General features: G+C 37.7%; 1 protein-coding gene across 2 annotated transcripts in view; it reads right to left on the bottom strand.

Moving 5' to 3' along the window:
- Positions 1–18,024, bottom strand: part of baiap3 (BAI1 associated protein 3) — a 57,927-nt gene extending 39,903 nt beyond the window's left edge. The window contains exons 1-2 of one of the 2 annotated variants that reach the window (XM_036148085.1): positions 17,807–18,024; positions 9,501–9,646 (exon numbers count right to left, since the gene is read on the bottom strand). In XM_036148085.1, the coding sequence (XP_036003978.1) occupies positions 9,501–9,637 (137 nt within the window). In that variant the 5' untranslated portion in view covers positions 9,638–9,646; positions 17,807–18,024. Of the gene's footprint in view, positions 1–9,500; positions 9,647–17,806 lie in introns of those variants that run through there. The other variant, XM_036148086.1, reaches the window with a different exon arrangement.
- Between the last annotated feature and the right edge of the window lie 5,618 nt (positions 18,025–23,642).

Below are 23,642 nucleotides of genomic sequence, written 5' to 3'. Positions count from 1 at the left end.
TTACTCTACAACTTTAAAAAATACCCAGATCAAATTCATTTTTTTAAAGTCCATTTAAAAGAGCTTTCTTTAATCTTCACATATTTTCAACATTTGATCAAGACCTATGATCTTACTCTCAATGTTCAACACAAAACCCGTTCAAATGAGGCCATTTATGAGTGGCATTCATATTAAATGCTGAATTTAACAATTTTTACCCAAGGAACCCAAATTAATCAAAGCTTAATGTGGTGACATCAAGCAATATTCCACTGGGGAGTGAACAGCTAAAAGGTTTTTTAGACAAACAATGACTTCATGGAGGAAATCATTATTCTTTTCTCTTAGGGTGCAAGATCAGGATGTATATGCATGCCATGTGGTCACTGTGCGCCACGCGTGTTTACTCCTACCTCTTTCATGATACTTACTTTTTTAACTTTTGCCAATTCAGCTGGTGGTATTATAAAATGACCAATTTAAAGTTTTGTTTTAAATAAATAAATAAAATCAGCATTTAATAAAAACCATACGCTTAATTGGCCATCTTTTGGTCTAACTTTGTAAGGTTTTTGAAACATTTTAATGGCTGTTCTCTCCGACCACCTTTGGAGTTGATTCAGGACACTTTCGATGTGTATTAATATAGCAGTCTAAACTCAATCCATTCTTACTTTTTTGAAGTATCAGATTTGTTACGTTGATGTTGACTGGTTTAAAATGAGACCATATAAAAAAGACGTAATTGGACTGGCTTACTTTTTGAGATGAAGTTTAAATAACCATCTTGTTGAATACCTTCAGCTAGCTATCAAATGTTTTACTGCTGTAGTTATACAGATGTCTTACATGTCTGATACAGAGCTCTATAACATCACAAATTATTTCATCTCTATCAGTTCTCATTTAGTGTAACCTTTAAACTATATAATTTGGATCATGAAGAGTTTTCCAGTAAATAACTTACAATGTGGTTCAATCAGTGGCATGTTAAATGTCTGAACAATATTGTAGTTCAGGTGCCTGGAACATATTGTGATTTTACAGAATGATCTGTGAAGCTTCTGATTGTGTTGTTTACGGTCCAGTGTGTGAAGTGTTAATGAGTTTATTGTCATTGATCATTTATAATCATGGGTGTAATAATTTCTGCCTAAAAGCTGTCGGTTTGCATCTAAAACAGACAGTATTCTGAGTAAAATAGTAAAGGCAGTACTCCGATTAAAACTGTGAATTATGTTATATACCAACATTTTGTAAGTTGTAGATTACTTTCTCATAGAAAAATAGTAAAAAATAGTTTAACAGTTGTTCTTGCTAGGCTTTGGAGGTTACAGTTTTAATTCACACATAAGCTCAATCTGTCGCTTTTTGAGCTTAATGTGTAGAAACACATTGAGGTAATAAATGAAACTTATGATCAAAACCACACACACATAATTTTGATTTGACATTTACATATATATATAAAAAAACACAACGCACAGCTCTATCTCTCTCTCTCTCACACACACACACACACACACACACATAGAATAACAGTGATTTCATGTTGCTAGGAAACAAGTCTTTAAAAACATGAAAAAACAAACAAAAATGTTCTAATTTATTTTTAAAATTCATCCAGATGCTTCAATCATGTTTCCCTGTGCAGAGAGCGAATCAGAGGCAAAGCAAAAATTGAAAATATGAATCCCATGTAGCTCCTCTATTTACAAGCATCGGTTTAAACACCTCTAATTGGGTGTATGAAGGGAACCACTGGCACTCTCTTCAAACTTCAACATACAGCGGCAGTCCATAGATAATAATTAATCGTGTACCAATCACTGTTATCCCCAGCATGAAAAATAATTTGACGTCTAGTTGCATTGCAAAAAAAAAGAAGATCCTTTTTTCTCAAATTGGATTCATCATGGTTGTCACGCAACCATAAAGCCTGCAGCTTATCATGATCAAGATCGAAATGAGAAAGAGCAACCTCTGTGATTTAAAGGACTGTTTGTTTTACTGTAATCATGGCTCTGATTAAGCAACAAAACATAACAGGTGGAAAGGCTTCGGAAGCCCAGAACAGCCACAAAAGCCCTGATTGCATCTCCCCATTCAGTAACTTGACAATAGGGAAAGAGCTTCACAGGTAACACCAGATTAGAAGAAAATTAAAATGTTCAACAACATATTCAGTTTTGATAAAAAAAAACAACAACATCAGTCTGCTCTGCACAACAAGAAAAAAACAACAGGATAAATATATAACAGAGACTGAAGTATATTATTAAAGGGATATGCATGATAAAGGGATTAACAACTGAGTGCGAAAGTCTATTTTTTCCATTTTGTTTCCTGTTGAAGTTTGATTATTGTAGTCTAGATATTGTTATTTATGGTTACTGTTTTTCCCCCCAGAAATACTACTTTCAAATTTGGCAGAAACCAGGATGGCCCTTCTCAAGAGAGACTCTCAAGAGACAGATTGTGATATTTTAGCATCATGGCAGCCAATAAAACAAAACTGCACCTTTCAGAGTGGGCTTTTATTGTGGGTAGTCTAAGGCACACCTGTGCACTAATCATTTTGTCTAATCCGCATCTTGATATGGCACACCTGTGAGGTGGGATGCATTATCTCAGCAACTGAGAAGTGCTCACTATCACAGATTTAGATTGGTTTGTGAACAATATTTGAGGGAAATGCTGATATTAACTATGTGGTAAAAGATCTTTGATTTCATCTCATAAAAAATCGGAGCAAAACCAAAAGTGTTGCGTTTTTATTTTTGTTGAGTGTACATTGACAATGTGGCATATTTGAATCTCATTTGCTAATGAATTAAAAGATAATACTTGAAATAATACTTGCATGGTTTTTACTCCTAGTTATCATGGACTAGGTGATATTTTATGTTATTGGAGCTTTTGTCCAGTATTAACAAGTAATAGCCTCAGCATAGGGACAACAACTAGTCAAAGCTAATAAAAACAGAGCAGTAAATGTAAGATTCAAAACACAGTAAAACAGTAAAAATTGTGAAATATCAGATTTACCATTGCTGAAAGTAATCAGAGAGAACACAAAAAAATGTGAACAACTAGCAGAAATATACAATCAAGAGTAAATGCCTGTGGGCTTTTCTTCACAGTCTGAGATGCTCATCTGAGTTATTGTTTTTTTTTACATTTCAACAGGTTTAACAATCAGTTCACACAGGGATAAAGCCAATAATTTGCTCAACTAAATTAAATGTTTCTGTCGCCAGTCTGCCAGTCAACTCAGAGAGCTTCGGCTCTGATGACTGCCTCTACCACCGGTACGGTGTACACTGGGTCAACAGCTGTAGAAAAAGCCGTCCAAATCTACCCGGCCTCATTTGCAAATTCTCAATTAGAGTGAGAGTGCAGGCAGGTCAGCGGCAGTCTGAATGGATAACAAAGATCAACAGCCTGAATCTAATGATGAGCGCTCAGGCTGAGGCTCAGTGGGAAGGCTGCAGCGCCAGGAAACTGGTACGGAAAATGAGAGGAAGGTGAGACATATTCTGTCAGTTCAGATCATCTGCTAATGACGAGCTCAAGACCGTGTTTGAGCTGCATTAAAGAGTAATTAATACAACAAAATGACACTGCATTAAATCCAAAAATGTAAATTGTCATTTATGCCCTTGCTTTAGCCTTTCAAATCCAAAATTTAATATGCAACCAAATACCTGAGGTAAAGGTCCCTGTTAAAAATAGATGTGGTTGTGTTTACAAGTAAAGGCTCACATTGTGACAGCAGCCTGTATTTAGGTCGTCATGGAAACCTCAGGTTCATACTATCACTTTTGGGTTAAGATGAAGCTCAGAACAAGACCGTAAAATACCAGATGACTTGTTTCACCTGTAAGACTTCATTAGTGACCATATCACAAATTCATAGAGAGAATTACACTGCCTGACCATTTACTGGCTAGAAAAGAAGCAAATACAGCATGAAGATACGCTTGATGAGGAATAGCATCCTGGTACTCTAATGATACAACCAATGCACTTTGAATTGTCTTGTCACTGAAAAGTGCTTTATAAATAAACTTGCCTTCCCAATGTAGACATTGAGATTCTAACAAAATACAAAATGCCTCCAGATTAATTGTAGTACATAGATCTTTGGCAAATCCATTTTCAGCATGATGTGCATTGAGTTTATTACAGTATTATGACATGTGGCCAAAATACAATAGTATCAAAAATTGTACTGCATAGAAGCAAAGATGTGAAAGGGACCGCTGATCTGATTTCCCGTGTTTTCAGAAACCTACATGCAGCTACCATTGCAAATGCTGCCAAAATAATATCACATATTGAAAATATTTTTATTGGTGTAGCTCTGGGGTTTTCACAGTAAATGTATTCATAGCATATGCTCATGGTCCCAATGTCACTCAGGGCTTCATTCAGCTAGATGAAGAACACTTCAAATATAGGTGTTCACCAATCTCATTCAGAAGCGGAGATGCAGTAGAGCTGTGCAATATAACACAAATATATTGTCATCACAATATCAGTGAGAGCAATACTGATATCCCAGAGGACAGCTTTGAATGCAATAACTGTTCGGTAACAAGGTGTAAGACATATTTAGCATGCCAATCATATGTTAGTACCACTGATTCCAGTCTTACCATTGTCACCCTGCAAAGGTAGTTAAAGGTGCCATGACATCACTTTATAAACCATTTAATGTAGTTAATATTGCTGCATATGTAAATTATCCTAAGAATTTTATAAAGAAATTGATAGAGATAAGTTTAATAACTCTTTGATTCTGGAAAGAAAGCCAACACAAACAAGTTTTTTAGAATAAAATCAGCTTATTGTTTTGTCAGGCCAAATGTCTGTCCTCAGTAAAAGGGTTGGAATCATTAAAGATAGCTCTACCTAGTTGTTTTTTTTTTTGTGTCTCCTGTCTGGCAATGTGGCAATAAGAATTGTTGTCTTAATGCCAAAAACAGCCCAACAGATTTTACTTTCACAAGTGGAGCCTTACTGCTTTCGCCATGGTGCTCGGCTTGATTTATATCTGCAAGAAGCTTTATTAGATTTTATGCTGGGACTATTTCATGTTCAATGGACACTAAAACGGGAAGGCAGAAGAGGAGAAAAAAGGAGAGAAACATATGAGACAAAAATAATAAAAGGGAGAACAGGTGAAACAGAAAGAAGAAAGGAAAGTCTAAGTTATAGCCATTTTTTTATATTTAGAAGTTTTAATTTAATCTCAACTGTGGAGTGAACTTTGACTGAGTTTCCACATGTAATAAAGAAAGAGACAGAAGGGGTTCCTGGAATGCCTGATGCTACAATTCAGAGAGTGGTCAATACATTTCCCCTAGGACCTAAAGTGGTTAATCTGTATTGTTCTGCTGCCAAGTCCATCTATCCTTTCTCATTCCTTCCTACCATCACTCATGAACAAGGCTCCAAGATGCTTAAACCCCTTCACTTGAGGCAGACACTGACACCCCAACCTAGCGGTGCCAATCCACCTTTTTCCAGTGGATGACCATGACCTCATACCTACTATGCTCTACCATGCACAGCTAATTTGTTTAGTGCATAAGGAATGGTTGACCTTCTGGGTGGTCTCCACACAGGGGCTCTGCTTAATTGCCCATTAGGTTCTTGGTCAGCTCTCTTCCTTGATTACTACCCTTTTGATACGTTTACAAAGAGTTTTGTAAACGTATCAAGGGAATGAATAAAAATTTCATTGTGAAATATGAACTTTTTAAACTTTGAAACCAGAAAACATCTATTGGCTAATATAAACTGAAGTCTGTTTATAATGGTTGTTTTCACATGGTTCTCTGTGCTAACCATGTCAAGATGCTAAATCACTAACTAGAAACATACAAAATCAGCCTTTCATCAACCTATAGGAAGACCTAAAAACTGCCAATTTAAGCTTTAACACAGAAGATGTGGCCACCGTTATAGCCTGGCTCTGTTTCTTAGAATCTCTAGGGACAGACATTCTGCTCCCAATAAAAAAGGACCTACAGGTCTGTTATGTTCAGGGAAGTGGAAAATGCTGGATGTCATTATAGTCCAAAGTATCATGAAGTTGTGACAGAGTTTTGACTCTGAGGTCCACAGAAAATGACTCTCATCATTCTGTAACCATGTGAAACTAGTCAACAATCTCTTTAAACAAAGCAAGCTGCCAGAGTCACGACAGATGTCAGTCAAATCACAACAGAGAGAAATTAGTCTTACTTCTTGTGTATCACAGAAGTACATATCATGAAATATATAGACATAAACACAAGAACGCACACATTCAGTCACTTGTTTATATTTTTTACTAAAAGGAACAAATTCCTCATATTTACTATAATTATTTGCTCATTGTGCGCCTTTTCCCTCAAATCTTTTTTTTTAAATGATTACTTCACAACAGCATGTAACTTTCTTTGAACTATGACATACGTGGTAATATTTATTCTCTGCTTATCTTTACTTTAATTAACTTGCACCTATACTCATTCATTATCACCATAATACAAATAAGAAAAAATAAGTAAAAACATGGGTGGTATGACAATGTGCTTTATGGTGTGAAAAGACACATTTATCACTGAAATAAGCACAGGAGGCATTTTGACATCAGAACCATATTTTAAAGCTGCTTTCAAAGCGAGCTGCATTTATATCCCTGAAGAGCCTGTCTGTGCATGTAACAGTGTGGTTAATGTGTCACAGGGGGGAAAGTCTGCGTCTGAATGACTTTCTCGGAGTGAGCCATGGCTCAGGTATAAATGTGATGTATTTATCACATTGTGGCGGCAAGAAATTATGACCTGTGGCTGCAGCAACACGGCCAGTGGAAAACAAATGAATAGCAAACAGGAATTATTACTTCGGAGCTTTCGCTGCCATTTCTGAAGACATGTCATTATCTTTTGAGCTACCTTGACCGCACTTTATTTTCCCAAAAAAGAATCTCATAAGCAAAGCTATTACTTATCCGTGATGGCAACAATCAAGTGAATAATAACTCAAGCTGCGTCTGTCAGTTTTAGATAAGCTAATGTAGCTTTGCACAAACTGCTGAGGTTTATGACTGAATCAAGAAGGTTTTTTAATCAAAACCACTAATTATCATCAACTTTGATCAACTATGTAAAGGCAGGAAGTTGTCTGTTTGTGTGCTTGGTATAGTCAGGTGTGTGTTAGTATGATATTGAAGAGCACAGACAACAACTAAATAAATAAATAGATGTGAACCCGTCAGTCTGTGGAAACAAAACTTTGACATCCATCATTTTAAAGCAAAAACATTTTTGACGGGTGAAAAAGAATTTGGTTACCCATTTTCCTATAGATGCATTTCACAAAAAGGTCACCATTTTGTTCAAATTGTACTGTACCAATCCAAATACCATCTATTGTCATAACATATTGCATCATAATGCAAAATAGAGCTGTAAGCAAACAGAAAAACAGATTCAAACAGCAACTATGTTTTTATTGGACAGATGTGATAACTGGACTGTGAAGTTTTGATGTAGCAGTACAAAGAGATTCAGAAATATAATCCTTATCTAACATTATAAACTTAAAAATTTTTTGATTGGCAGACTTTAAATTACATACCCATTTAATAAATTAGAATGTTATGGAAAATGACATTTATTTCAGTAATACATATATGTAGATTAATTACATACAGACTGGTGTTTCCATGCTTTTATTTCTGTTAATCAGGATGATTTCCATTTAGAGATAACAAAATAGGGCATTTGAGATTAGAACATTACATCAGACCAATAAAGAAAAACATTTTAATATAGAAATGTGGACCTTATGGAAAGTACTTTCAGTACATGTCTGAAGGTTATCATCAAAACAATCAAAATCTACTGTTATTCTGACAAACAACTCATTGGAACACTTATTCTAATCTGTTGAATATGATTGTAAACCATAAACTGCAGCAAATGCTCAGGTTAATGCAAGGCACATATCTTAAAAATCAAAGGTCAGAGTTATATTTTTGTTCACAACTCGCAGCAGATTTGGACTTTCTTTACCACTTGAAGATCTTGCTTTAGGGCAGGGGTGTCCAAACTTTTTTTTTTCTCAAAGGGACACAATCATCATGTCAGAAGTATTCTTAGGCCAAAAACTATTTATATATTTTTTAACTGATATATAATTGTGATTTATTTAATTTTACCTGCTCAACAATAAACTTACCAAGCAATATTTGTACTTAATAAAAACAACAAAAGACAAGTATATAATATGACTATAGATCAAAAACCTAAAAAGGGTTTTTGCCAAGGGCCTGGTTGCTGTAAAGAAAAGAAATCCAGTAGGCATATTCTTTGGGCTCAATTTAAAAAAAAAGAAAAATTCTCATGGTTTGTCACAAAATTTGTCAAAATAATCAGTTCAGGGACCACAAATGGACCTCTTGCTACCCTTACTTTGGGACATTACCCTGAATGTGTGTACAAGGTTTTGAGCAAAACCTTAGCGTTGTGTTTTTTGCTTGTAACATTACCTTCAAATAAAACTAGGTTAGTATGTCGGACATTTGTCTAATGTTTTGACTAGCTAGATATGAAGCTCAGTTCACATATTGCGCTCTTATTCTTTGGGGAATTCCAAACTTGGTGGTCTTTTGCTGTATTTGGCTTCATCTCGAAATAGGATGCACACATTTTCAAACCCTTCAAGATGACATCCTTGGGTGAGAAAGCAGCAATTACAACATGGTTTCATGCATCACCACTGCTTTTGCAGTCATGCTGTTTGGCCTTGATTTATTGGACCTGTAACTCACAATTTGATCACTTGTAGAAGTTTTCTTAAGAGAAACCCTTTTTTATCTTAGAACATGAAAGAATGGCTCAGGTTTTAAAACCAGCACACTTAGATTTCTTTTGAAATAATGTTTGGACAGAATGATCAAACCTAGAGATGTTGTATCCTAAACCAGAGTGTAAAAAAAGGAAAAAAGCATATGAGGATCAATAATCAATTCTAACTTTCTAGCACACTTTTGTCACGGTAATTATTTGGTCTTCTTTAGCAGAATGTTACGGCAACTTCCGTACATTACAGTTATTTACTTTAATACAAACTCCACTGTATTGTGTCTCACAACTAACGTTTTCCAACAACACAATGTTTACAATAAAAAAATCTGCAAATCCACAACAGAAAAGTTGCACAAGGAAAAAAACAAAACTATAGCAGGACCTTAGAAGAACATGCAAAGCAACAAAGGTCAAAACTTCCCCATAAGATATGACAGAAGACAATTGCTTTAAGGTAGTGTTGCTGTAAGGTGTTCTCTAGAGCTTTGCTGTTTTTTCTGCACAATATTGCTGCATCTCAGCTGAGTCGTATTCAATAAATATTGAGTCAGCTTAATAAGTTGTTTGTCTGAGATTGTGTTGACCAGGTGATGAGAGGATTCACTTTTAAATTGCCTTATGTGTGCTGGTGTGTGATCATCAGTGACTCACCTGCGAGGTAAGGGCTCGGGAGGACAGTGTGCAAGGGGGCTGCTGGCAGTGGGAGGAGGCTCCCTCCGACTTCTCAGAGATTGGCTCCTCTGAACCTGCCTTAGTACGCTACTCTTAAGGTCCAGCAGCGTCGTCATGATGTTTCACTGGCAAAGAGAGCAACAGCAAGCATCAAACATCAACGCACCTCTCTAACCCTACTCCTTCTCACCAGATGTATCTTTTAATGCATCTGTCAGAATGAATTAAAATATTCTACACATAGTTTTTATGCTTTAAATTTGTAAAACATTTATTAGCATAATTAACTGTTGTCATTGATATGAAAGACAGCTTAAAAACAAAGCTAAGTAAAAAAAATCTAAGTTTAGGATGAATCAAAGTGCTTAGTGGCTTTCTAAGGTTTGGTGATAAAGCTTGTTGGCAGTCAGATTGTATAGAGAAAATGCACAAGAGATATGGAGAGAAACACGTTAATCCCGTATGTACATAGTAATAATGACTGCATGTTATTAAAACATAATTAAAATGACTTATATTTAACATTTCCTGAGCAAACAACGGTTTGGTGATTATATTTACAAATCTACTCTATTTAATAAGACCCTTGTGCATCCACTAACTATCTGTTTTAACAAGTTAAGCTACATAATACTGTGTGAGAGACAATCTTTCAATAAAGGTTCTCCTTTATTTCAAGGAAATATCTTGAGGGATTATCTAACGACATAACTTTTAAAAATGTGTTTTTCCATCAACTCCTAACCCTCTCAACTATGTCCCTGTACTCTACAGATATTAGTATTGGGTGACAAATAAAACATAAACATAAAAATAAAAAAATCGCACTATCAGGAGCGCTTGTAAAAGATATGTTTAGGAAAAAAATAGTTACATACAAACTGATAAATAATTACTTTCTGTCTTATGTGTCAACATAATATTTTTTTTTTCTTTTCCAAATGTCATCCTATCATTGCAGAGAAAGTTATTCTTGGGTGATCGTGACGGTAACGTAAGCCTACCAGGCGACCTTAGAGAGATTGGCAATCTGTTGCTAAGCAATTCCCTGAGACGGAGTTGGCGTACTCAGAACCACTTGCCACAAAGTGAATTTTCATTTTGGCTTCCTAGAGTCCTCTAAGTAAGTCTAAATCAGATGACCTCCCTGCTCTCCGCAGAGGAATGGAACAAACTGTTCTTCACAGAGATGTTTTGTAAAACAGCACCTATTGTCATGTTCTCTCAACAGCATGCAAAAAGAGACCATGTACAGCAATCAAACTTTACATTAACACTGTGCAGCACTAAATCATTTCAGGAAAAGCTGCTGTAGCTTGTAACACAGACTAGGGACTGTGAGCAAACCTAACTGAAGTTCCTCTTGATTGCAGTTCCTCCTCGTGACCTTTTTTATAAGACTTCAGGGAAGGACCTTCATTCGAGAGCTGCTTTCACTTTTTATTATGAGTTAATCCTTTTAATCATACCAGAACCAGTATATTCATATCAATGCTGCCCAAGCAGCCTTTATTGGAACAAAAAAATATTTTGACTGCAGCAACCCAGTCCCCGTAGCTTCAGTTCAGCTCATTCTGTTCTCCGTTTTCATTTAGCTTATTAGGTAAAAACTTCAGTATGAGCTGATTTCTGGTCTTCAGTCACATAAATGTCAATAACTTGTACAGTCAGACATTTAAAATGTTCATATGACAGCCTAGCAAACAAAGAGGAGAGGGACAAGCTTTCTGTCAAGCCCGATCTCCATTAGAGAATGGTTTGTTTTACTTTAAATCCGGTGGAAAAAAAGGGAAATTCAGAAAAATACTTAAAGCTAGATGTGGTGGTGGTAATGCAATGGTCTGGGGCTGATTTGCTGCTTGAGGAAATGGTAAACAGATGGAATCATAAATTCTGCTCTCTTCCTGAAAGTCCTGAATGAGAACGTCCAGCCATCAAGATTAGGCTTGAGTTCAATGGTTAACAAAAATAAAAATAAATCAAAAAAGAGTGAATTTGTCAAACTCTGGACCTAAATCGAATTTAGATGATGTGGCCTGACCTTAAACAAGCTGTTCAAGCTTCAAAAGCCCTCAGATGTGGCAAATTATAACCAAATTCTCATAAATTAAGGTAACCAAAATTCTTCCATAGAGATGTAAAAGACTTACTGAGATTAGTTCATAAATCCTTTGATGGAAGTTGTTGCTATCAAGGGTGCTATAAGCTCAACAATTATTTGTTTAGGGGCCAATTACTTTATCACATATGGCCATGTTGGTGTGGATTGGGTTTCCCCTAGCGATACTAAAACCAAAATCTTCATTTAAAAACTACCCTTTGTTTTCACTCAGGATATCTTTTTCTGATATTGCAATTTGTTTGCCAATATGTCACATTTACGTGTGACAAAACGACAAAAACCAGAAGAAGGCTGTGAGGGGGCAAATCCTTTTTAACAGCTCTATTAAAAAACCCCACTCGTTCAACCATCTTTTTGTTAAACTCCAACAGTCGTGAGCAGCAGTGAAAAATAGAGGAGACAAAACACGCACAAAAAATAAGATGCAACAAAGGCTAAACAGAGATGGGGTTTGATTGATGGAGAAGTTGTTTTCAGAGACAGCCAGACACACTCAGACATGCAGTCAGTTACTCTTTTCAACAGATGACAGCTTATGTCTTCGCATCTTTGTGAAAATGATGCGATGAACCATTGTCAGTGGTTTGAGGACAATTAGCCTGGCGTGCTTGCAGGAAGAGGGTGCTTGTTGTTGTGGCCCATATTAGAGGCGACGCTAATTCATTTTTCTCCCTTGATTTTGAAAGGCACCGTTTAGGTTTGCCTGTTTAGTATTACAGTGCTTACACCAAATGGATCCAGTAAGTGAAACATGTTGGCCTCTTGGAGCGTAATCATTCGGCCAAGGCAGTGGAAAGCAGAATGCACACAGAGCTCCGGCTCAGCGTAAGCCCAAAATTCATGGTACAAGATGCACCATTGTCTGAGCCAAAAAACAGTCTGGTGCCGATCTAGGAGGCTGACATCTGTACAGTAAGCCACTATGAGTTCCCAATGCCAGTTATTCCCCACTAATAGATGCTATGAATGTGTCATCACTAATGGTGCCCTGTGAAAAACTTCAGATCTTCCCACTTCTATTTTGCATAGAAAAAAGATAACTTCAGTTCTTTACAAAACTATTTTTTAGTTCTTTCTATCTAAAATAATACAATTTTGCTTTATTGCTCCTTTAGTCTAAGGGGGAATGTGGCCTCCTCTTTGCAAGTAACTCCATGGCTTCTTAATCTGCAAGTCCAAAATTGTCTGCTATCAGATTCCAAAACACGGAGGGAGACTGTTTAATTTTGTCAGTATTGCCAGTAGCCTCTATGGGCACAAAACCTGGAAATGACAGGTCCAGCGCCCCCTAGTCGTCAAAAGTTGCACGGTGCTGTATTAAATTATTATTATTTTTTTACATTATGTTTTTGTCTTCTCTATGAATGCCCATTGTCCGCCTATTCTGCGTCTTTTATTCGTGTCTGTGTACTAAATGTGAATTTTGAGCCGGTGTCTCACCAAACTTTTTATTAAGGTTACACAATGACAATAAATATTCTTGATTCTTAATGTGCACAGGGAGAACATGAAAACTCCACAAAGAAAGCGCCATGTAGGGAGACAAACCCAGGACCTTCTTGATGTGAGGCAACAGTGCTTAAACAGCTTAAATCAGGCTTAAATCAGAGGCAACCGGCCTTTCCCTCAGTTTTTCTGAGTTGTACATGCTTCCCCGGTGTGTACATCTTGGTCCTCCAACACATTCCAAAAAGCAGCCTCATCAAGATTCAGGTGACCAAGAACTCCACTTACACCAAGCAATAAATAGCCTCTAACAATCCAGGTAAGTGACGGGTGGGTCATTGACTTGCGTCTGACTTGGAATGCACCTACGAGGCTGTGGCTCCATGTGTTTAAGAACAGCAGCACTCCAATTACAGGTTGCTCAAGTGCGAGCCACCAGAACGGACAAGGACTCCTGGATAGGTGCTGAAACGTCTTCAGAATAACTGAGCAAATGTCCTGCTGCCTCTGATTTAAGCCTGTTTGCAGTTGCAATGACCCAGTATAACTGAGAATGTGGACAAACGGTGCTTAAAATTTGCACCCCCTGTCTAATCATACAGGTAGCGTCTTGTTGGTGTATGTAGAGCCGGGGACAATTTGGCTTCACTGCATAGCTTGCTGCTAGCATGAGCCTATTATCAGTATGAAGATATACAAAGGTTTTCAAAAAAAAAAAACATGAAACCATTTCTCTGATTTGAAGTCCTTTAAATGAAATGACAAAGTGCTAGAGTAGCTGGTGTTTTCCTGTATGGCAGACGGAGTAAGGCAATGCTGCCGCTCCCCCAGCCAGTCCTGTGTACCATTAGTCTGCCGGATGAATAAAGGCTAATATATGTTCCACACAGTTACAGAAAAGAAAGAGCTTTCTGTTCTGACATGTTTCCATTTGTGAAAAACATGGACATTTACTCTGTGAAAACTTAAGGAGGACCATCCATCACTCTTCTCAGGGTAACACTTAACTTAAAACTGGAGTTTTCAAGCTACAAGCAGTTTAGGAAGTGTTCAAACAAGTGGATTATGTTTTAAAGCTTTGTGCTAAAATACTGTTAATCCATGGTGACATCTCTTACTGCACAATGCTTACCCGTCTTGAAAAACAAACGCAGAAGATTGCTGAAGCATCCAAGCTAGATTTAGAGATCAAAACAAGCTAAAACGTCAGGAGATAAACAAGAACATGAAAAGAGCATCCTCATGGGATCCCCAAAGCTGGCAATGAGATAAATATTTTTATGGCACAGAACTCCCAACAAAGCAAAAACAGGTGTCTGTCAGCGTTGAGGAGAGCTTCCGTAAAAACACAAATCGAGCTTGTTTCTTGTTAAATGGCAACAAACCTTATTTTGTTGACAGGGTGAGCTAGGCTGAAAGGCAGCTCTTCAATTGCCCCTTTATTGTGCACAAAAATCAACTAAAAGGAACAAACTATGTCAATTTGATGTGCAAAAAGTAATTAGGCGGCCAAAAACGCAGTAGATAAGACACAGTCCTGAAAGTCTCACTTGAGGTTGTAAACTGAATTTCAAAAATGCCATCTTAAATATTAACAAATGTTAGAAATCGGAGCTTCTATGCGTCACAATCTCCCATAGGAGCGTAAGCGTCCCCGGCTTCAAGCTGCAGCTGTATTTATGTGGATGTTTTCACTTCAGGTGAAAAAACGTTCAAGGTTTCATGCTCCATCCGAGTGACTTCTATTTACCAGCTCTTTTCGCCGCATCTCTAAATGCCACGCATCCGGGATATCTCCGGCGTGTTTGCTGGGAGAAAAATGTTTCCCAACTTTTAAACAACGGTGTCACAGGCCGAGTGATAACTGCTCGGGGCTGCTTCTATCATTTCCACATGCGCGGACTGTGACAGCTACCAGGCGCCGCGCTGCAGCTGTCTCCCAGGTGAACTCATTTCAATTACAGGGGTGGACTTCTCCCAGCTGGATTTCACACGGTCTCGGTCGTCAACGCAAAAGTGACAAAACGGGGCGACGTGCCGCCGTCGTTGGGGCCACGGGCTTCCAAGGAAACCCTGTCAGAGCTAGGTAAATGCCTTTCTCGCTACATTGGAGCCGAAGTCGAGCCAGGGAGGCACTTGCCTACCGGAGTCTCTCCTGCAAGAGAGCTGATGAGCCCTGCAGCCAAAGTCGACTTGCTGATGGGGATGGAGTGTCTCTATGGTAACAGTAGAGGGAAAGGAGCCAGTAAATACAGGTAAATGGAATTCTGTGAAGGGTGAAAGAAAAAAAAAAAAAAAAAAAAAGCCCCTTCATGTTTAAATGTGTTTATCCAAACGCATAGCTCACACATTACAGGTTTAATGATGAAACCCCTGTCTGGTTCAACGGGCAAGTAGATCGAATGATTTGGGAGGTTCATCGTACCTTTTATATGAGGGTACCAAGCACTCATGGAAACCTAAAGTATTCACAGTCTATTTTATGCTCTTGTCCATAAGTCAGAAGTAAATAAAGATCACTGCAACATGTTCTACACTCATTATTAAACACCAGCATCAAAAAGGCACATGTGCCCTTGTGTGTGTCAAATAATTTAAAATCATTATCAGTCCTAGAGCATAGATAATTTATTACACTCTCTCCGAGTCGACAATATAAAAGGGAACGGACAGCTCATGCAATTGAATGTAACAAGACTTTCACTTAAGACCTCAATTTTTCTTAAGATCTTGTTTAGCACACCAGCCAGAGGGGCTACAGATTCAAATCATATCACAACCTTGATGAGATTATTCTGTAGTGCTGCTGAGGTCTCCCTGATTAGCTTAAAGACAGAGCAAAAAGCTTTATCAATGACCATTAATGTTATTATGCGGAAGGCCCTTTGGGACTCATGGGCTAAATGGATCACAGTGTCAGGTCTGTGTCGAACCCTTAATAAGCTTTCCAGACGGAGGGATGTAAAAAAACAGGGTAGACATGACTGGGATCTTCAACTGCAGCTACCTGTGGATAACACATAATCCATAACCAGCCAAAAAGCACAATGCTCATCTATTCCGAGCAGCTTACGCTGTTAAGACACATGACAGCCACTCTGGCTTCAGAATTGATCGCCGGAGAATATTCCAAGAATTGACGGCTGTTTGCTTTTGTAAAAAAAGCCTCTGCTGCGCAGCCAAGCAGCAAAAAAAAAAAAAAAATCACTGACAGTTGCACACAAGAAAATGTTCAACAAGTACAATGGCACAGTGTCTTGCTTATTATACCCCAATGATACATTCTTTTGTCAGCCTGATAACGCTCCAAAAAGTACCTCTGTAGTCAAAAATAGAAGCCATTGAGTTTTTTCTGCAGATGCGAGAAAGCCACCTCCAAAAACATCAATCTGCATCCACAAGACACTGTGTGCCACGTTAAGACGCTCTGAAGTCACAGTACTCCTCAACAGACTGTAATTACGGTCTGAATGAAGCAAACGAGTTGCACAGCATTACTATAACCTTTTTGTTTTGTCATGCCTCGACACGTGTGGGGAAGCTCTGTTTTTAATAAAGGCTTTTTTGAGTTATGAACGCATTAACTCTGTAATAAGAGGTAATGATTAATTAGCAACACATACGTATCCGCCTGAAGTGCAGGGTATGACCTGCACCGGTCTGCTTCCGAAGAAAATCAGCTGAGAGCTGCACTGAAGCACAAAGCATGATCTACGGAAGATTTCTGAAAAATACAGACATTGGTAATGATTACGCTCTGCCCAGATCACAGTTTAATCTCTATTATTCTGCATTCAGCTGATGACTAATGAAACTTAATGCTTTTTTATTGCCCTTTTAATCAGCCGGACGTGCAATTATTGTCAGTATATGGGCAGCGCAGGTAAATTGAAAGCACTGAACTGCTGGGGCTGTCTCTGGGGTGAGACAGTTGGAGCTGTGATGTCTGTCAGTGTTTATGCCTGTGTGTGTGTGTCTGAGTGTGCGTGAGAAGGAGAGAGAGAGAGGGGGAGAGTGAGAGAGACCTCCACAGGATTCTCCACAGCACTGCTTCTGAAACAAGCCATCAAATGCATCAGTCAACTCAGGATGTTTACAACCTGCAACCATGTCTTCAACTCTTCATATTACCTTTTATTTTATTCTGTTTGTTATTACATTTTATTCCAATTTTGGCATAATTTTCCAAAAAATAAATAAATAATAAATCAAATTTAAATTTCAATTAATAAACAACAGACAGCAAACCAGCACCTAATTAATTCGTGCATGTCAATAGTGTTATAAGCCAGCACATTTTATTGATTCCCCCCCCCCCTTACTTTTTTTTCTTTGTCAATCTTGAATCTGAGTAAATCTGTATCAGCTGATCTGTTTTACATGCATAAAACCTGCTATTTCAGCAGATGGGGAACTTCTACATTTCAGATACATATAAAATTATTCTTTATTTTCTTAGCACAATGTGTCTGACAGGTCCAAATCATAAGTAATAATAATCATTTAAACATTCCCTAATATCCTTATACTTGACAAGAACAAGAATAGAACTTTATCCTTCTGGCTCATTTGAAATGATCTTGAACTTAATTCAAATCAACAGGTGCCAGTTCAGGATCATAATTTGCAATTACGGAATTAACAGAGCAACTAGTGCGTAATTTAGCTTGGCCAGCAGTATTTATATATTACACGAATTAATGAGAAATTTTCTTACCTGCGTCTCTGCACAGTTTTTCCAGTGTGATTGTTTTTTAAAGGTTGCGAGTGTCAGAGTTCCTTCAATCAAAGCTCTGATCAGTGCAGCAGGACGTCTCTGCTCGCTGTGAACGTGACGCAGTGAACTTAAGAGAAAACAACGTTTGGGTCTTTTTCCTCAGATAGACGACAGACAAAAGCTCTTATTAGTCTCTCGAAATGCTTCCCCTCCGCTCCCCCGATGCCAACCCAAATATGGCCATAGGAAGTGGTGCGATACTTCACGGTCCCTGTCTACTGTCGGAAATACCTATTTTATTCATGAACTTGTTCCCGCCGTTGAAATTTAGAAGATTTTTTTTTTTTTTTAGCTTCAAGCTAAAGCCGTTCCTCAAAACACTGATTTATCTAAACAAATGGTCTTCGTAAAAGTTTACCTTCTGGCTGCAGGACAAATTTCCAGCATTTCCATGTTGTATGAGATTCTCACAACCTTTTATTATCAATATAACTATTTCACAATATTATAGTATTTACACAAAATTTCTACTGTGGCTAAAATAATGCAGTATTCGATATTATAGTTACAATGACGTGATTCAAAAGTTACATGTTATAATTTGAAACATAGAATAAAGCATATAGGCTGTAGAATAAGCATGTCATTTATAAATGAATGTGCTTATATGTAGAATACTATACATTTGTGTCATTCTTTAAGAGTAGCACAACTATAGCAAGCTGCAGTGAAAGTTTTTGATATGGCCTATTTGGCTCAGTGCCAAGGGCACCATCTTTTCATTGGTGGTGCAAGCAGTGTAAAACCCCAAGCGCCCAGCCGTTCTGTGTTATGTAATCACAGTTACACTGAAACTCGTAAATACTGCTCTGAAACCCGTAGCTAAACAACTGTAATATGAAAACAGCATTACCTTAATACAGGTTATCAATAGTGCTCCATCAGTTTCTGCAGCGTGCACATCTTTTTTTCCCCCCCAAGAAGAAATATTACCAAACAGGCAAGTTTGTTACTCTGGTTACTTGGGGAAACTTTCTTTCAGCTGGCAGCAGGTAGGGGAGGGGCAACACTTCACTATCCATATAACTGAAAACTAAAGTCTGATTTTAACAGTTATGAAAGTGCAACTTTTTGTAAGCAGTAACTGGCAAATGCACATTTCCATAAAAGGTTGTAGGGCAGATAATCTGTATTCTTTAGCTCAGCTAATTTATTCAAATTTAAGTTTGATGGCAATTATTATGCCTTTTCTTTCATAATCACAATTTGAATTTGATATATAGTTTGGTTTTTAAATGTAAATGGTTTACTCTACATGATCTTTTTTATAAAAATAGAATTCAGTAAATTAGACTCAGATTTCTTGTTTATAGGCAAAAAGAAGTAAAAAAATTTCTTGATTGTAAAATGATTGTGAATCTTAAAATACACTGAATATGCGTTAATTATATTAATAACTGTGCCATTTAATATGGCTACTTTTTACAATATGGGTGAGCTATAAATCAGAGTTTTACAGAGTGTCCATCAACGCATCATTTGACTGTTGCTGAGGGGATGTCGCCGAGAAAAATCCTCTCGGAGGCAGAGGGGAGCAAGTTCAGCTGTCAATCAAGGCGTGATTCATGGGTTTTTCCTTTCTTTAGTTTAATTAGCTCAAACAGTGTTTTGATAATCTCATAGTACCTAACAAAAGAGAATAAATGAAACAATGACAGGAGTTATTAAGGTAGTAATATGATGATGCTCAGAATTCATCCAAAACAAATACACAGCTTTATTAATTTGTATGAGTGAGACCAACAAACAACCAGTCAAACATAATGTATCTTCTAAATAACTATATATATGAAAATATATAAATATGAAAAAGAGGTGAACTTCTGGAATCAAGGGTCGGTAGTTACAATGTGTCAGAAGATGAGACGAGGATTCGGAGAGCATGATGGTTTTAAATTAAATCACATTAAATACAGACATACAGTCATTATAGCCATTATTTTACAAAAGACTTAAAAATAAATGTATTCTTTTATGTTGTTTATTTCAGATTTAAAACTCACATTGACACTTGTCATGGTTTGGAGTGTGATTTTAACATGGTTTATGTTGCATAATTCTCCTCCTCCCTTTCTACGTTAGCGCATTATGGAAGCAGTTACACTAAGCCTGGTTCTGCGTTCCTGTCTGTGAAAAGGGGGTTTTCCTCTCCACTGTCGCTACATGCATGCTTGGTATGACGAACTGCTATAAAGTCAACTACACAATGCAAGCAACTGTCCACTGTCACTACATGCTCATCCAGGAGGAGGGAATGGTGCAAGTCAATGATTTGTTGCAATATACTGGGTTTCCTTAGACAGAAAGCGTCAAACCAATTTGTCAGTAAGGTTCAATTGATTTGACTTTGTAAAGTGACTCTACATTACATGTATTGAGAATTGGCGGTATACAAATGAACTGAATTGAGCTAAAATTACATGAGGCGTAACAGGCATTTGTTTGAGTTGGAGATCTTCCACCAAGGGGCGAGATCTGGGCAGACTCTTGCAGTCCCATCTGGATGCAGTTTTCTAATCGGGACAATGAGTGTTGAAGGAGCTGAAAACTACTCATTCCGTGATGGTCAATCATACTGGTTAGAAATCAAGCTTTCTGACGGTTTGCTGTTCTCAATGTTTTTCTAGACCCAAAGATTAGAGCAGGAGGCTTACCTGTAACCCACATCCTACAGACACTGTAAGCTTAAGATCATCTTATCCAGACTTCACCTTCAGCCATAATTCTTTGGAACTAACTCACACTATCCTCCCTACAGACAACCAGATGTCAATCATTGCCCCCTTAATGTTTTCATCTCCTGAATGGTTTTCCCTGCATCTGGGTCAGGAAATTACCTTCGATCATGACAGACACCCGTGTGCACATGCTGTTCCTTAGTTTCAATGCATGTCAACATTTTTAAAATCAGGTTAGATCTACATAACACCAGGTGTTTTCTCGCTCCTTTGCTTCTCATCAACATAAGTACATGTGCATAAATGCTATAAATAGCCATACAAGCATATTCTTGAAGATTGTAGATGCTCTTAAAATACATTTTCTACATGGCCATTATCAGGGAGGCTACAGGTGGGTATGAACTCAGTAGTTTATTCTTCTGCACAAAGTAAAAACTGCTGTGGTTGCTGAATTATAGTTTAACTGAAATCTTCTACATCAAGGAGGCCTTGTTTGTCAATTAAATATTTTCCATTTGTAAAATTTATTTACAAAGGGACATGAAACATTAAGCAGTAACTGATCTGGTCTTTGGACACAATAGTAATGGGTTTTGTCCATTTACTCTACAATTAGATTACTCAAAACACTAAAGCCATTTTCTCAATTTCCTGTCACAAATTCATGGGTTTCAAAGGACATCCAAGCTGGTTCAGCATTCAGTTACTTGTTCACTGACTTCATATTGTTTAAAGGTGGCACTAATTAGTCCTTAAGCAGTTTAACATTTTGTTGAGGCCGAGTTATTAAATACATTTCTGCACTCTCTTCCGAAGTGCCTGCATATAGAGATTAACAGGGGTGTGTAATGCAAGAGAAAACGACTAAACGAATTTCGGAAAGTGATTTCAAAGGCTTCGTCAAGCACATTAAGGAGGAAAAACACAAAGGTAGAATTGTGTGTGACTTTGAAAAGCCTTGGCATCATTGTAAAATCTCAGGCGAGATAAAGCATAAAGCTTTTCCTGTGCTGAGTGATAAGACACATGTGACCATGTTCCTTGTTTCCATGGACACATCATTAGAGAACTTCCTCAGCTGGTTTCAACTACTTGAAGTGTTGACGGCAAGTAGCAAGTAAAGGATTTGGTCATAACTAGAGCATAAGCAAAAGTGACTTTTTAAGCCCCGTACTCAAGTTAGAGCGGGGTCCTTTGGGATAGCCACAGTGGCGGGAGGTGAAAATACCAGGGCATTGAGACTGTAAGCTTTACTGGATCAATACTTTCTCATGGTTGATTTTATTTTGTTTTTCCTGTCTATTGATTTGTTCATTTAAGTTTGAATGTACCCGTCTTTGTTTATTTTGGACTTGCCCCCATCTCAACAAAATGACCTTCTAATTAGAAGTTTCACACTAAAGTTTTGCATTAATTCAAGTACTCTGTTGATAATCCCCTCACAGACTACATCAGCATGTACCTTGGAGCCAAGCAATACGGATCACATAAGCAGGTGTCAAACCAACACAACACTGGAAATTTGATCTCATGTTATGTTGATAATTTGATTCTTGTTATTTTTCAAATTTAATCATAAAGTACAACCTCTGACTTTGCTCGCTTAATTTCTCACAACTCAATAGGCATAGTTCAGAATAAACTCTCAGGTGTGAGGATTTGACCTCTGCTACTGTGGCACGAAGAAGAAAAGAAACAGACACAAACTAGAATATTATGGAAAACCTCAGGTAAAATTAGGCCAGGACAGTTATTGAGCAAGTATAAATACAGGATAACTGCCAAATGTAACAACAAACTGAAGTTTCTATTGACTTTGCACAATTGTCAAGGTCAAGCATACACCCATCACCTTTGTTATTGGAGCACTTAGCAATAACATAATTACATTTTATCTCCTACATCTGTGTATATGAAATAGGCTCTTGCCTATACTTTTATCTTTTTGTGTGCTTCTTGCGCCCCCCTCAGGGAGACAAAGGAACTGGGGAAGCATTTTCCACTTCCTTTGGATTTTCTCTCATATCTTTACTGGATGTATTGAAAGAAGAATGTAAAGAGCCTCCGTGCAGTTCAGTTCATTCCTAATTTGACACAGGAATAGGTAATTTTATTATCATTCTGTAATGAATGGGAAACCAATGGGGGCACAGAGATAATTCCCCTTTTTTTTTTTTTTTACTGAAATGTGTGGTTTTATTATTAGCACTGTTTACCAAATAGGAATATAGGAGTCTACAACTGAGAGTAGGGACTCTGAAAGTTGGGCCTATGACAGGAAAAGTGGGAGAGTTGGCTGACTTTATAGAAGCTTAGGTGTAGGGTTCATGCTGTTCTATCATAGTGTGGATGGGAATTAAAACGGTTTAGGAGTTATCTTGAAGGAAGTACTTGTAAGGAAAGTTCTGGAGGTGAAAAAAGTTGTTTGGCTTTCGGTGAGGAGTTGAGACAGGCTCCTGGTGGCCAGAATGTGCTTCTAGATGACTGGATAACTTCAGTGACTGAATACTACTACCAATGCCACCACGGAGACAGGCAGGTGTATGCTTGGTATGTCTTCTTGATTGAGTTAATAAAGAGACTTGGTGGTGGAATTGGGAAGTACAGGAGTATGCATGGCGAAAGATCAGCTAAGAAAAACATGGGACACTTTGAGGACTGAAGAAACTCAAAAAGAGTTCAGGGAGATGCAGCGTAAAGTGAAGGTAGATGTAGCTACGGCCAAACAAAAAGTATACATTGACTTGCCTGATAGGTTGCAAAGTAAAGAGGAGATGAGGATTTTTACAAGTGGGTGAGGCTGGGAGACAGCGATGGGAAGGATGTTCTGCAGGTTTGGGTGATTAAGGATCAAGATTGAAAAGTACTGACAGGTGCAGCAAGTGTGTTAAGAAGATGGGAGCAGTACTTGGAAGAGTTGATAAGAAGGAAAATGAGAACAGAGCAGAAGAAGTGGCCATTGTGGATCCAGACGTAGCAAAGATGAATAAGGATGAAGTCAGGAAGCCACTAAAAAGGATGAAGAAGTGTGCTGGTACCAATTTTCAAGAAAAGGGGGGATGTGCATAGTTTTGAAAAATACAGAGGAATAAAGT

The sequence above is a fragment of the Fundulus heteroclitus genome, chromosome 16 (assembly GCF_011125445.2).
Source record: "Fundulus heteroclitus isolate FHET01 chromosome 16, MU-UCD_Fhet_4.1, whole genome shotgun sequence".
In the NCBI taxonomy this organism is placed as follows: Eukaryota; Metazoa; Chordata; class Actinopteri; order Cyprinodontiformes; family Fundulidae; genus Fundulus; species Fundulus heteroclitus.
The sequence above is the reverse complement of the archived record's forward strand: the minus strand, read 5'-3'. Positions and strand labels throughout refer to the sequence as shown.